This window comes from Panthera onca, chromosome D3, assembly GCF_046562875.1.
Source record: "Panthera onca isolate mPanOnc1 chromosome D3, mPanOnc1 haplotype 2, whole genome shotgun sequence".
NCBI lineage: Eukaryota > Metazoa > Chordata > Mammalia > Carnivora > Felidae > Panthera > Panthera onca.
The window spans coordinates 30,398,451-30,412,978 of NC_138350.1; the positions used below are offsets into that span (position 1 = coordinate 30,398,451).

The window sequence follows — 14,528 nt, forward strand, 5'->3', positions numbered from 1 at the left end:
CACAAAGCCCAATGAGGGCTCTCTCTCACAATCATGTGAGATCGTGACCTGTGTGGAAATCAAAAGTTGAAGGCTTAACTGACTGAGCCACCCAGGCACCCTGTGCCTATTGTTAAACACAGAAAAAATAAATTGTGTTTCATGGGACAACTACAACCTGAATGCTGTGGTTCCCAGTTCTTAAAGCCCCATTCCCAATAGCAAATATTATTAAAATTACTGATTCTGTCCAATCAACAACCTATCAATATTTTGCTCTTATGGATTTGGTTAATATATTGTGTTCAATACCTGTTTCAACAGCCTCTTAGCTGCAATTTGTCTTTGTCTCTGAAGGGATACAATACACCTTTCTCTACCCATGGGACACCTTAGTGTCTCCACCACTGCACACAACCTTCGCAGACAAGGTATTCATTGCATGCACCTTTCTCCAGGAGCACAGGTATGACATTACATTGAGGACTTCCTCCTCCAAGACCATCTGACACACTCATTACAGTTGCACAACTCTAATATTCATTCATTCTTTGGGGTTCTGGTGGCAACACTTCCTCATTTACAAATTTTACTTCAAATTAAAATCAACAGACACTCCTATTAGTGCTCTCAAAACCCTTCACTCTTGAGGCTCTGGCAACTTCTTTTCCAGTCTCCTGGAGTCTCAAGTTCACTTATAATGGCCAAAATTGTCCAAGGGCATTTAATTCAAGAAACTGCCCCTCTTGACCTCATGTTCTACCCTTAAAACTACAAATATCTACATACTGGACTTTCCTGAAAATAGGGACTCTCATAGACCCTGAGCCTGTGACTCTCCATTTTCTGTTGCCCATTGTGCTTTGGGTCATGGAAACAGCACAGCAACTGAGGTCTCCTTAAGATAGGATGGAGCTAAACATGGGCCCTCTGGCATATTCCATGTGCAGGAGGGGGTGATCTTCCCTGTCCTCAGTGTCTTTCTAGAGGAGTCACCCATTCCCCAGACTCCTCAGCTACCTAGGGCATCCCTTGGGATTAACTGAGTGAACAACAATGGGAGTTCATGAACCATACAAGTGACAGTGCTAACCACCAGCAGAATGTGCTACGTTCCCCTCAGCCAGGATGTCCATAATAAGGACAGGACTCCAAAACAACACACTAGACCAAACTTCAGGCAGTCATCTTAGTACCAGATGCCCCAGCCAACAAGTGTCCCCATCTTCACATTTATTATAAACTGCTGGATCATTACCTAAGAGCTGTCCCCTTCAGGGTAAAGAACCCTGGGAATCTCTTACCTCACAGATACACAAAATTATAAATCAAAATGGCATATGTCTTTACATGTACTAAGGCCACAATACTAAGCTTTGCCAGGACACTCCTTATTCCTTTCAGTTACAGACATTACTAATAGTAACCAAGACACACATTTCACTTCTCAAAAACAATGCTGTGCTCTTTGAAAAAGCCTTCACTAGAACTTTCATGTTCCTAATAGGTCCCAGATCATGAGTTAAATTAGGAGACATACTGGTCTTCTTGAACAACTCCTTTGTAAATCCAGTCTGGCAAATGGACCTCTCTATCTTGCCCTGGGTCTTAATCTCTCTTAATTTTAGGCTCTTTCACTGACTCATACCTCACACCAAATTTAAAAACTTTCTCACTGCCCTTTTTTATATTTAAAGAGGGATATATCTTGACTCCATGTATATTAAGACTCAATATATATTAATAGTGTCTACTCCTATATAAAATTTCAATCTTGTCTCCATCCCATAAGAAAACTCATAAAACAAGATGTCCTGTGGTAGCTGGTTCTAGTCAAGGTTAACTGAGCTACTCAAAATTGTTTTCATGGATCCAGGCTCCTTTTGTCTTCTGTTTTTGTGCTTAGGCTTGTTCCCTTATGGTTGCAAGATGGGTATCACATCAGTTTGTTCCAAAATGTCAGAGACAAGGGACAGTCTTACGACTTTTTATCAGGGACTAAACCTTTCTCAGAAACCCCTAAATAGACTCCCCTGTATTTCATCAACCAGCATTGGGTCACATGTCTCTGGTGGACAGAATAACTAATGCCACCTGCCCCCAAAGATGTCTACATCCTCATCTCTAGAACCTGTGGCAAGGTGCTTGGCAGATGTGATTAAGGATCTGGAGGTGGGAAGGTTATCCTTATTATCCAGTGGGCTCTATATAATCACAAAAGTTCTTAAAGAGGAAAGCAGGAGGGTCCACGCTCTTCACACGTTGGAGCTGAAATCTGTTCTTCAGCCTTTGAACAAGTATGGTTCAAGAGACATCTCAAATAACGTGTGAAGTTAGTAACTTCCCTTCCAGTTCATAGTTGTTCTCTGGGATCTATGGAAATAAATGAAAGCCCCCGTCACAAGAATAAGTAGAAGCTATCTACTCAGAACTTGCTGGAGCAAGGGAGTCGGCACCACTACGGGCCTTGGACACACTCATGAGCAGCCAGAGGAGGGAGAAAGTTTAAAAAAAAAGGATAATCCAGTTTGGAAGTTGGTGGTGTTGGGAAGCTGGAGCAGCCTGTTGGAAGCAGGCCAATCATGATTTGTTGGGGGAGCATATTTGGCTTTCTCTGGTTGGTCATAAATGGAGGTGGGAACAAAGATAGGGAAGCTGAGAGTCACTGACCAAGTCCTGGCTGTTCTGAGCCATGGCTGTAGAGGTCATGGCTTAAAGGGCTGGCTACTGCAGAGGGTGTGGGTCAGAGTTCTGTGGTCATCTATGGTCTGCTGTCCATTGTATGTTCAGCCTTTCAGGGTTTACTTCTCACTGTTGCCTCTCATCTCAGCTGCCTATTGTCACAGAATTTTGCATTCCTTAAACTCACAGGAGCCCCCAGATCCTGGCATAAGGATTGTGAGGTGGCCTAGGAGCTGGGCAGTCAGAGTCAGGAGGGAAGGAGGAAAATTGGAACCAATGATTTGTTTGGAGGGTTGTAGCCAGATACAGAAACTGGAAGAATTAAAAACTGGATAATGATTAACAATTTGGACAAGGTGACAGGATCCAATCCAATCTGCAGGTAGGGACCAAAAATGGTTTTTACACTGTATGTGTGAGGTGGGGGGAAAAGGGGCAGAAAGGTGGTCTTCACCAAACAAGGCATAATGTGCATATCCTTCAGTTACCATCATTTATAGAGTTACAATGAATGGAGTTAGGATCTAATAACCTAGAAGAGTGTGCTATATAGACAATGCATAGTTATCCGCTGAACCACAAAATTTTTCTCTGTATCTCCTTGAAAGGGATGTCCCAAAAGTAGTTTTTTGTTGGAAGGAAGACAAGTAAATGGAGTGCAGGATGAGGAGGAAGCGCAGGAAAAGGCTGACACAGGATACAATAAGTTTACATGTCTACATTACTTACTGGGCACCCATAGGGTGTAGAGAAGTCTGGATTATACCCTGCTGGAGAATTGGAAGGAATTCCCAGCTAAGGAACCTCAGCCACTAGAAACCCAAAGAGCAGGGGTTTCCGTCTCTTGCTAATGCTTCTGTTCATTTTAAGTGTGGGGATTCACTGCCAACGTTTATGGATGAAATATAAGGAAATTTAAAGCTTCAGACAATTGCTAACGAAGACCATTTGTTGCATTAATAACACAAAGGTAAATGTTATAGGAAATATCTCCTGTTAGCATGCCAGTTTAGCCCTGGATAATTAAATAAATTGCAACAATCTGTGGTAGGAAATAACTGTTAAAAGTCATTAAAATGTACTTTTATTTTCCTCAATCTCACAAGCAGGAAGAGCAACTTCAGTTTTGTGTGGATTGGTTGTTTTCATAGAGCAGTTGGAGTAAAGGTGAGGCAGAGAAGAATAGGAGTGCTTTCTGTTCTAGCAGTGTTTGCAAAGAACTCTCACAAAAATGACTTTGTTGGTCATCTTCTAGGTTTGATGTCAGAACAATATACAACCTTATCCACTCAAATCTCTGTGGTTAGAGGTATACTTCTAGATTTCCGGAAATTTTACCTTCATATTTTTTTTTTACATTTTCTAGTACACATAATAAACTTCTTATTAACAGGAACCAAGTCTTTTACTTCCAGAGTAATCTAGTCATACAACCAATCACTCCACATTGTCCAGGCTGTTGTAAATATTTTAGGCTTTATGGGCCCATATGGTCTGTGCTGCATATTCCTTTAAAAATTTTTAACAGTAGTTTGCAGATCCCTATCTTATCCTAAATACCCCTCTTGCCCCTTTTCAGTTACTCACAGATTTCATCTCCCAGTCCCAAACAAACATTAATCTACTTCCTGCCTCCATAGTAGGGGTCTACAAACTACTATCATGGGCCAGATCTAGCCTGTGGCCTGTTTTTGTAAATAGTTTCTTGGAAACACAAACCGTGCCCATTCATTTACATTACAGTATACCACAGCTTTCTCCCAACAACTGCAGAGCTTCGTTAAAAGAGAGACTGTATGGCTGACAAAGCCTAAAATATTTACTGCATTGCCCTTTACAGAAAATTTTTGCTGACCTCTGTCCATGCACTTGCCTTTTCAAAGGCCATTTCATATGCATGGAATCACACAATATATACTCTTCTGAATCTGACCTCTTTTATTCAGCATACAGTTTTTGAGGTTCATTTATATTGTATCATGTATAAGAAGTTCATTCCTTTTTATTGCTGAATATTCCATTGTAAGGATACACCACATTTTGTTTATCTGTTCACAGTTGATAGATATGTGGATTGCTTCCACATTTGAGCTGCTATGAATAATGCTGTGAACACTGACATACAAGTCTTACGTGTGGACATATGTTTTCATTTCTCTTGGGTAGACCCCTAGGAGTAGATTTTATGGGTCATATGGTAAATTTATGTCTAACATTTTAAGAAAATGTCAAGCTGCTTTCCAAAGTGGCTATGCTGTTTTGCATTCTCAGGAGCAACATATGAGGGCTCCCTGTTCACCATGTCCTCCCCAACACTTGTCTGTTCATTTTGGTTATGCCATTCTAGTGGATGGAAAGTGGTACTGTGTTATGGTTTTAAACTGGATTTCCAAATGACTAATGATGATGATTTTTTTCCTGTGCTTTTTAGCCATTTGTATGTCTTCTTTTGTAAACCTCTGTTCAAATATTTTGCCGATTTGTAAACTGGATTGTTTGCCTCATTGAGTTTTAAGAGTTCTTTGTATATTCTGGATACAAGTCATTTGCCACAAATATGATTTGCAAATATTTTTCCCATTCTATAGGCTATTAATTTCTTTAACCAGTGTCTTTTAATGCACAAAATTTTAAATTTTGATAAAGTCCAATTTATCAATCATATTTTAATGGATGAATGAGTTTGGTATCATATCTAAGAAATCTTTGACTAACCCAGGGTCATGAGGACTTTTCCCTATGTTTTCTTCTAAAAGTGTTATAGTTTCAGTTCTTAAATTAGGTCTTGAATCCATTTTGAGTTAATTTTTGCATATGGTGTAAGATAAGGGTCAAAATTGCACCATCACCATTTGTCAAGAAGACTATCCTTTCCCTATATATTGTGGCATCTCTCTTGAAAATCAATGGACTTAAATATGAGTTTATTTTTGTACTCTACATTCTCTCCCGTTGATCTGTATGTCTATGCTCATGCCACACTGTCTTAATTACTATATATTTATAGCATATTTTGAAATCAAGAAGTGTTAAGTCCTCTCACTCTGTTCTTTTAAAAATTTGCTGCTGGGTCCTTTGCAGTAATATATAAATTTTAGGATCAGTTTGTCAATTTCTGCGAAGAAAGCTTACTGAAATTTCTATGGGGATTGCATTGAATCTATAGACCATTTGGGGGTAAGTTGTGATCCTAACAATATTGAGTATCTCAATATATGAACTTGAAATGCCTCTTTCCTTAGGTCTTTAATTTTTCTCAGCAATATCTTGAAGTTTTCAATGTACAAACCTTAGGGTTTTTGTTTGCTAAACTTATTCCTGAGTATTTTATTTGTGAACTGAATTTTTTCTTAATCCCATTTTTGAATTGTTCATTGATAGTACATAGGAAGACAACCTACTTTTTGTATATTGATCTTGTATCATGTAACTGCTGAACTTACAATTTTTTATGGGTGTGAATATTTTAGAATTTTCTATATATAGTTGTCTGCAAATAAGACTGTTTCACTCATTCTTTTTCAATGTGGGTGTCTTTCACTTCTTTTTCTTGCTTGATTACACTGGTTACAACCTCCAGTATAACATTAAATAGAAGTGGTGAGAGTGAATATCTTTGTCTTATACCTTATTTTATCTGTCTTAAGTATGATGTTAGCTGTTGGTTTTTGCAGATGCCTTTGATCAGGCTTAAGAGGTTCCCTTCTATTCCAGGTTTGTTGAATTTTATCATGAGAGATGTCAGATTTTTATAAAACACTTTGTCTATTGCAGTGATCATGTGGTTCTTCCTTTTATTAATATGGTGAGTGATATTAATTTTATTTTCAGATGTTAAACCACCTTTGCATTACTGGAATAAATCCTACCTAATTGTGGTATATAATCTTTTTTATACGCTGCTGGATTCCGTTGGCTAGTGTTTTGTTGGAGATTTTTGGAATTATATTCATGAGATACTGGTTTTCTTTACTTGTGATGTCTTTTCCTGGCTTTGGTATCAGAGCCTCATAGAAGGAGATGGGAAATACTCCCTCCTTCTCTACTTTGTAGAAGAGTTTATGAAGGATTGGTATTGTTTCTTCCTTAAATATTTTTCACAGAAATCACCAGTAAAGCCATCTGGGCCTGAGTTTCTCTTTGTGGACAGATTTTTAAGTACTTATTCGATTTTTTTTTTTTTACTATTCAGATTCCCTATTTTTTTAAGTCAGTTTCAGTATTTTGGGTCCTTTTTGTCTGAATACAAATTGTTCCTTAACATAAAATTGTTCGTATTATTCCTTTACAATCCTTTTTTTTTTTTTTTGGATAGTGAGTTCGTCTTTCATTCTTCATTTTGCTAAGTTATCTTTTTTTCATCATCTAGCTAACAGTTTGTCAATTTTGTTGATCTTTTCAAAGAATCAATTTTTTATTTTGATTTTCTCTATTGTTTCTGTCTTTTATTTCTTTTTCATTCTTATTTCCTTCTTTCTTTTTGCTTTGGGTTTAATATGCTTATTCTTCCCCAGTGCCTATGCCCCTCTAGTTTCTTAAGTGGAATCTTAGGTTATTGACTAGAGATCTCCTTTTTATTTTTTCTTTCCCAATATAGGTTTTTATAGCTATACATTTCCCTCTAAGTACTGCTTTCGCTTCATCCCACACATCCTGATGTGTTTTTATTTTCATTTAGCTCAAAATATTTTGATTTCCCTTGTCATTTCTTTTTTGACCCATGGGCTATTTAGAAAGTCCTTTGGTTTAATTCCAAGTATTTGTAGATTTCTCAAATTTCCTTCTGCCTTTGATTTCTAATTCTATTGTGGTAGGAAAAATGTTTTGTATGATTTTAATCCTTTTAATTTTATGGACATTTGTTCCATGGTCTACCCTGAATAATATTTCATTTATGCCTAAAAATAATGTCTATTGTGTTATTAAGTGTTCTATAGATGACATTTATATAATATATGACATTTATATTAATATATATTAATATAATATATAATAATATAATATAGATGACATTGATAATGTTGTTTAAATCTTTTCTATCTTTATTGATCAGGGCTATCTTTTAAAAGATTGTCACGCTGATATAATCCTCTTGTGGCTTTCCACTGATTTTAGAATATCTAGGTTTCTTTCCACCCTTGCCTATCTCTATGCATTCATCATGTAACACTCTTCACTTTGCTCAACTTAATTAACAAGCTAAAACTACCTTTGTATCCTTTTATTGATATCAAGACCTATTACAAAGACATAATTAAGATAGTGTGGTATTGGTGCATGGATAAATAAGCTGACCTATGGAACAGAACAGAGTTCAGAAACAAACCCACACATGTATGATCACCTTATACATCAAAAAGGTAAAAAAACAGTGGTATAGGGGAAACAAGATGGTTTTTATCAAGAAGTGGTGCTGGGAGAGCTAAAAATCCATAAAGGAAAACTTCTACCTTAAACCCTAGCTCACATTATTAACAAAAAAATCAGTATGATTCAGATTTAAAAGTAAAAGGTAAAACAAAAAAGATTTTGAAGAAAACATAGGACACATTCATGATCTCAGAATAGACAAATATTTCTTACGCAAAATATGCCAACTATGAAAGAGAACACTGGTATACTGTATTAAAATTAACAGCTTATTTTCATATGTATTATATGTATATTTCATATAGTCTCACAACATAATACATTCAACAAATGACATGTATCCGAAATTGATATATTTTTGAAAACCACAAGACAATACAAAAGATAGTCCATCGAACAGAAAAGTGGGCAAGAACCTGAACAGATATTTAAAAAGAGGATAATCAAAAGGCAAGAATTATATGAAAAGTGAAATGAAATCTGATTAATAATCAGTGAAAACTAAAGCCACAGTGAGATACCACCACATGCCTGTCAGAATAAAATGACAAAGATTGACACTACCAAGTGTGGGGCAATTGGAACTTTTGAAAACTGTTTGGCAGTATCCAGTAAACTGAATATAATGTACATAATGGGACCCTGTAATTACAATGCTAGGCAGAAATGAGTACCTATGTGTACCAAAATTCATGTACTAGAATATTTGAGGCAGTACTATCAATAATAGTTCCGAACCTGGGAATGAACCAAACATCCATTGGATAAATATGCGGTTTATTTACACAATGGAGTACTATACAGACAGAAGGAACCACATATAAATACATGCAACAGAAATCTTACAAACATAATGTAGAGCAAATAAGCCAGATATAAGAGAATACATACTATTTGATTCCATTTATATGATGTCCAAAAACAGACGAATCTACTCTATGTTCTTAGAAGTCAGATAGTGGTTATGCTTGGGGAGGTAGTACCTGGAAGGGAACATGAGGGGCCATCTGGGTCGGTGGTAACAGTTTGTTGATTTAAGTGATGACTGTATTTGTGTTCCATTTGTGAAAAATCGACTAGTATATGTTACATTTCATTTAAAAATTTTAAAACAAAATGATTTGCCTCTGCTTAATCAACTCAGACTGAAGAAGTGATTCCTTCTCTTGACCTCTCCCTTTGGCTACACTCTCACACTTATGCTACCACCTCCTGCCACTTCCAAATGATGAGGGTGGGAAAAGAACCATCCCCCATTCCCTAACATGCAGACTAAACTAGATTTGCTACAGGGCTGGTTGCTAAAGGAGCAAGTCTACCAAAATATGAAGTCCAAGTTGATCTTTGCCCTCCTGCCTGTTGATTATTCACTTTTTACCCTCCTCCCCTAGGACACTCAAATGCTCTTCTGCTCTCTCTGCCCCAAATCCTCTTACTCAGGATAAATGCTCCTCTCAGGGAACATTTAAATATCAAAGGTTTGAACCAAAAGGTTGGAGCACCAACCAGTTAACATTTCAAGTTGTGGGTAGTGCACGGGTGAGAAGTCATCTGGGTCTTTGTAACACCCCTGGAGATTGGGGTGCAGGCTGGACTTGAGGAATATGGGTGTTCAAATCTTGGCTCTGCCTTGGGCAAATTTGTACCTTCTCTGTGCCTCAGTTTCATTATTAAAATAGGGATTAGTGCTTACTTCAAATCATTATTAGAATCAAAATGAATTAACACATATAAAAGATTTAGAAAAATAACTGACCCAATAAATGTTAGTTGTCAACTTGGCTTTAGCCAAGGTATGCTGTCCCCAAGCATGACTTGGGATGAATCTAGAGCTGAGGGCTTTGGGGTTAACCCAAAAATCTCCCCAAACTAAGGAGGGCATTCCTTGGGCATCCCACACTTGCTTAGTACTGCAGTGAGGAGCAGGTACCCATGCTTCAGGGCTACATGGGAGCAGAGGAGAAATTGAGAACGTGAAGAGCTGGCTGTCCCCCCAGGCTAGTCACATATATCTATAAATAAATAAGTGTAGGAGCTTCTGCACTGACTGCCTTCAAGGAATCAGGAATGTTGCTCTGTCAGAGGGTGAGAAATGAGGTGTGTAGTTCTGACATAACAGCATCTAGGGAGGTGGTGATTCCATATACCTATGCTTCCTATTTGACTAAAGGGCCAGTAAACACCACAGGCATTTTAGTACAACTTTTATTTAGGGCCCTGGGTTCTGGATCTGGCCTTTACTTTGAAGATGCAGAAGCGTTGGCAGTGACTGGCTCACAATACATACAAAGCCTGAGGTAGACAACAAAAAGTCAGTTTATCACAATGCAAAATAATAATCAGTAGGTAGAATATTCACACTGGCATTTCCTCTTAGGCAGACCTACAGAAGAAGCCAAATCTTCAGTAGAAGGATACTTGAAGATCTACCAAAAAATAACTTAGTTGCAATAAACAGGCCAAAGAACACATCCCCAGAAGAACTAGTGAGACTGGAAATCTGGACCTCCAATAGTGGACAATGCTTTTTCTGCATCTCCACTGCTGACCAACATTGCACCCTGTCTCATAGCCCGTCACTTGGTACACCTCTGCTCTGATGCCTATCAGTGCTATCATAATTTAAATAGCAATCACATTTCCTCAATTTCCAAGTTTGGGGACCAGGGAGGCTAGGAAACTCTGTACTGGTAATCTACCTTTCAGACTCATCATGCATACTACTTAACAGAAGTCAAATTTCTTTGGGGAGTAACACTGGAACCAGAGGCTTGGTGGGAACTGGAAGAGCAATCATTACCCGCAGATGGCTATAGTGTACAGGTTAGGACCCCTTCGCGTTGGATGCAGCTGGAAATGGTCAGTTTGTCTCCCTGAACACTGTGGCTACACAGTACCTCTCCTTTAGTGTATTCTAGGCCCAAAGACTTCAACCTGAATATTCTTGTTATGCCAAAATCCAGCCATGTTCCCTGACCAATCCTCCCAATCCTTAGGTTGTGTCCTCTCACAAATGGCTGGTTTGATCATTTCTTTCATCCTTGGAGGACAAATTGGAGTGCCTGTAGTCACTCCCACAACTACTCACACATCACTGACCTGACAGTGAAGAGCCATGTCCTCTTCATAAGTTACAAGTCTTGAATGGAAAATCCCCAAACTTTCAGACTGTGGGTATGTGGGGGTGGGGGGGAGGGGGGGGCGGTGCTAAGTCCTCCCAGCTTTTACCTTGGTGATGGGAGATGATGGGCAGGATCCACCTTTTCTTAACAGTTATCCCTGAGTCACTGCCCAGACACTTAGCTGCAGCAGGAACGCATCAGGGAATGGGGGGAAGAGCAGAGGCAGCCATGAGACCAACAAAGCTCAGGGGCAAGGGAAACACTAGAACTCTGCATCCTCCTGGTATGGCTCTACAAGCCTCCTGCACACACAACAGCTTACTTGCTCAGACTGAAGAGATCTGCTCAATACACTCGTGTTTTCTTTGCTCCTTTCTACCCCTTCAGTGAAGGCTCCAGGGACTCCACCTTCCTTTTCTGCTTTGTATCACCACCAAACACTCCATCCTTCAGTGGGATCCTAAAGAGCAGGAGGCTAAAAATGTCTTATTACTTGCTTAGAATTAACTAAGACCATTAAATGAAAATGATGATAGGAAATGATAAAGAAGCTTTACATCCTCTATCGAACTATCAAAACATTTTCTGGTACCTGCCCCAGAATTAAAATGAACCTGGATATGTACACTAAGAGCTCACCATCCCTACCTCCCCAGCACCATTACAAAAACTTTGTTAGTTAATGGCAGCCACCACAGTCAGAAGTACTATTATTTATTTCTCCAAATAACTTATGGCAAACCACCACATAAGGCAAAAAGACTTCATTTTTGTAAACCGGTAACAGTTTGGAGGTTGACAGATTGCACAAGGAACAGAAATTAGGTAACCCGTGTTCTCTTGTTAAAAGGTCTGTTACTCCAACACCATGAATAATCTACATATATAAACAAATTAAGAAACTTTACCTTTTAAACAAGTACTCTGGATAGTTATAGAAAGTAATGTCTTTAGACCTATGCATTAAACAAATGATTTTTAAAAGAATACGCAATAATTGCTCTACTTTGTTCTCTGTAAGTTTTTCACTACATCTAAACACTGGCAAGTTTTTTAAACAGTGATGTAAAGTAAAGACAACAGTTCACCTAGGTGTCTGTTGGAAGAGGAGTCAAGCAAGAAGCCAGGGCTGATTTTCATTCAGAATTTCATTCAGATTTTCATTCTGATTTTCATTCAGATTTTCATTCTGATTTTCATTCAGAATTTGCATTTGCCGTTTCAGAACTGTTACTATTTTAGTAACAGTTCTGAAACGGCAAATGCAAATTCTGAATGATGATGAGATGCTGGACCCTACTGTGCAAAGTACAACGTTGTAATAGAAGAACCGGTACTGCTTCTCTCTGGGCTGAAGGGGAGTAACAAATCTATACAGCACACAGTGCCAGTATCCTCTCTGACATCAGGGAGAATTAACCTGAAGTCTGCTTGTCCGTTCCCTTTAGTCACATCCTCCTATTGCAGTTTCATACGTAAGTCTGAGGAAAATGTGCAACAGGTTCACATGGGACAGGTTCATTAAATTTTGAGAAAAACAGCTACGGCACTTTTGTTAAATGAAGAAAGGGAAATGTGTCTAAATACATTCTTGATAACAAGAAGCATTAATTGTTATGGAAGGAAATTCTTAAGATAAAGCCCCTAAAGTCCAAAACAATTTTATGCTGGCATCTAAAACGTTCCAACCAGTTCCAGAATTAGATCGTATTAGCAAACAGTTAGTATTTACAGTGAAATGTAATAACTGGCTACAATTCTAGGTAAATAACTTTATGACCATCTACAATTTTGTTTTAAACTTGTAACTTTAGCGATGTATACTGAACATATTCAGTTGTACAGAACACAATCCATTTAATCTTGAAAAACACTATATATCAGAACAGAAATGAGCACATACTCCCGGCAAACCAGTATGCTCCCTCATCAATTCTACAACTACAATAAATTTAATACTATAAACAAACATTAAACAAATCAGAGCACTGTGGAAAGGGTCCAGCAGCTTTAACAAGTCATATTATAATTTTTATGCGCTAATAGAGTAGAGAGGCAAATGGAATTCTTAGAACATTACTTAAAAATAGACTTTTAAAGACAAAGGTCCCAACTCATTCTTATATACACACACAAAAGTTCATCTGTCACAGACAGCAAATGTTGAATTTATACACTGGAGTTTCCGGCAGCATCCTGCACATTTAGACTAATTAAAACAAACAAGCAAACAGGAAGTTGTCAAATCTAGGATGGATCACGCAAATCTGTACAAGACAGGCCACAGCTGTCCTGGGGCTACTGTATATGTGCTCACTGCTGCTTCTCAAATGCAAAGACCAAGTAAATACCTAAAAAGAAAGTAATAGAAATTTGAGTTTGGTTTCTCATATCGTCATGCTAAACAGTACAATTTTAGTCCTGTTCATAATTTGGGGAAAATTCTCAAGCTTCTGAAGGGAAAAATCCCATTATTTCTAAGGGTCCTCAATTATTTTGAGTCATATGTAAGTAGCTATGGGATTACATCTGTTTACCTGAAAACATATATCCACTTACTATAATAGTGACATTACAGCTCTTGAGAAAACCAATTCAACAGTTCTAAACACCTCTAAAAACAGTTTGAGATAAGAAAAATTAAAAGTATAAAACCAAGAAAATTAAAATTAAAAAATCTTATAACTTAATTCTTTCTATCTGGAACGAGATGGGTAGGATAGCTGCACTACCTTGAGGACTTCTGGCAGTGACTCTCTAGGTTTTCTATTCAAAAAAACACTAGTAAGAATTATAAGGAACATACTATAAGGAACATACATGGCGTGCATGTTAAAATTCATCCACCTACCCAATTATTGTGTTGTAGGGCCTGATAAGGAAAGTGAGCCAAAAGCTATGTAGCTTTTGCTACATAACTGATAATTAAGATATTGATAACTGATGCTTAGAGATATTTATCTGGCCCAACAGTGATATTCCAGCCCCAAGAATACTCTCCTCTAAATATGGTTTCCTGCTTTGGCACGTGTTTACTCAAAGACACCTAAGTGCATCTACGGTTCCTCATTCTGGATCACAGTGAAGTTCAAATCTGTTATATCTTCTAAGATACCAGTAGATTTTATGGTGAGCAAACATCTAAAAAAAGAAAAATCCTCAAAACATCACAAGGATGCTCAGGGCATACACTAGGACACTCAGCCAGCAAGTCAAGATAGTAGGCCATGTACCTTGGTGTCCTCCCTTCATGAGTTAACTTCTGAACAGGGTACAGATGAATGACTACAGACCATGTAAAAACCTCCTGATCCTCTAGCTTTTTCTCAAGCTGTCCAGGAGTACCACACCAGTCCTTCCAAGTGCTACTTTGGC

The 14,528-nt window shown here is 38.0% G+C and overlaps 1 protein-coding gene across 5 annotated transcripts in view; it reads right to left on the minus strand.

Moving 5' to 3' along the window:
- RNMT (RNA guanine-7 methyltransferase) overlaps positions 1–14,528 on the minus strand; it is a 45,821-nt gene that overhangs the window by 1,897 nt on the left and 29,396 nt on the right. Inside the window, exon 11 of one of the 5 annotated variants that reach the window (XM_060613135.3) lies at positions 1,709–2,352. The exons of 3 other annotated variants lie outside the window; for them this stretch is intronic. In XM_060613135.3, coding sequence (XP_060469118.1) covers positions 2,333–2,352 — 20 coding nt within the window. In that variant the 3' untranslated portion in view covers positions 1,709–2,332. Of the gene's footprint in view, positions 1–1,708; positions 2,353–13,292; positions 13,505–14,528 lie in introns of those variants that run through there. One more of the 5 variants, XM_060613134.2, reaches the window with a different exon arrangement.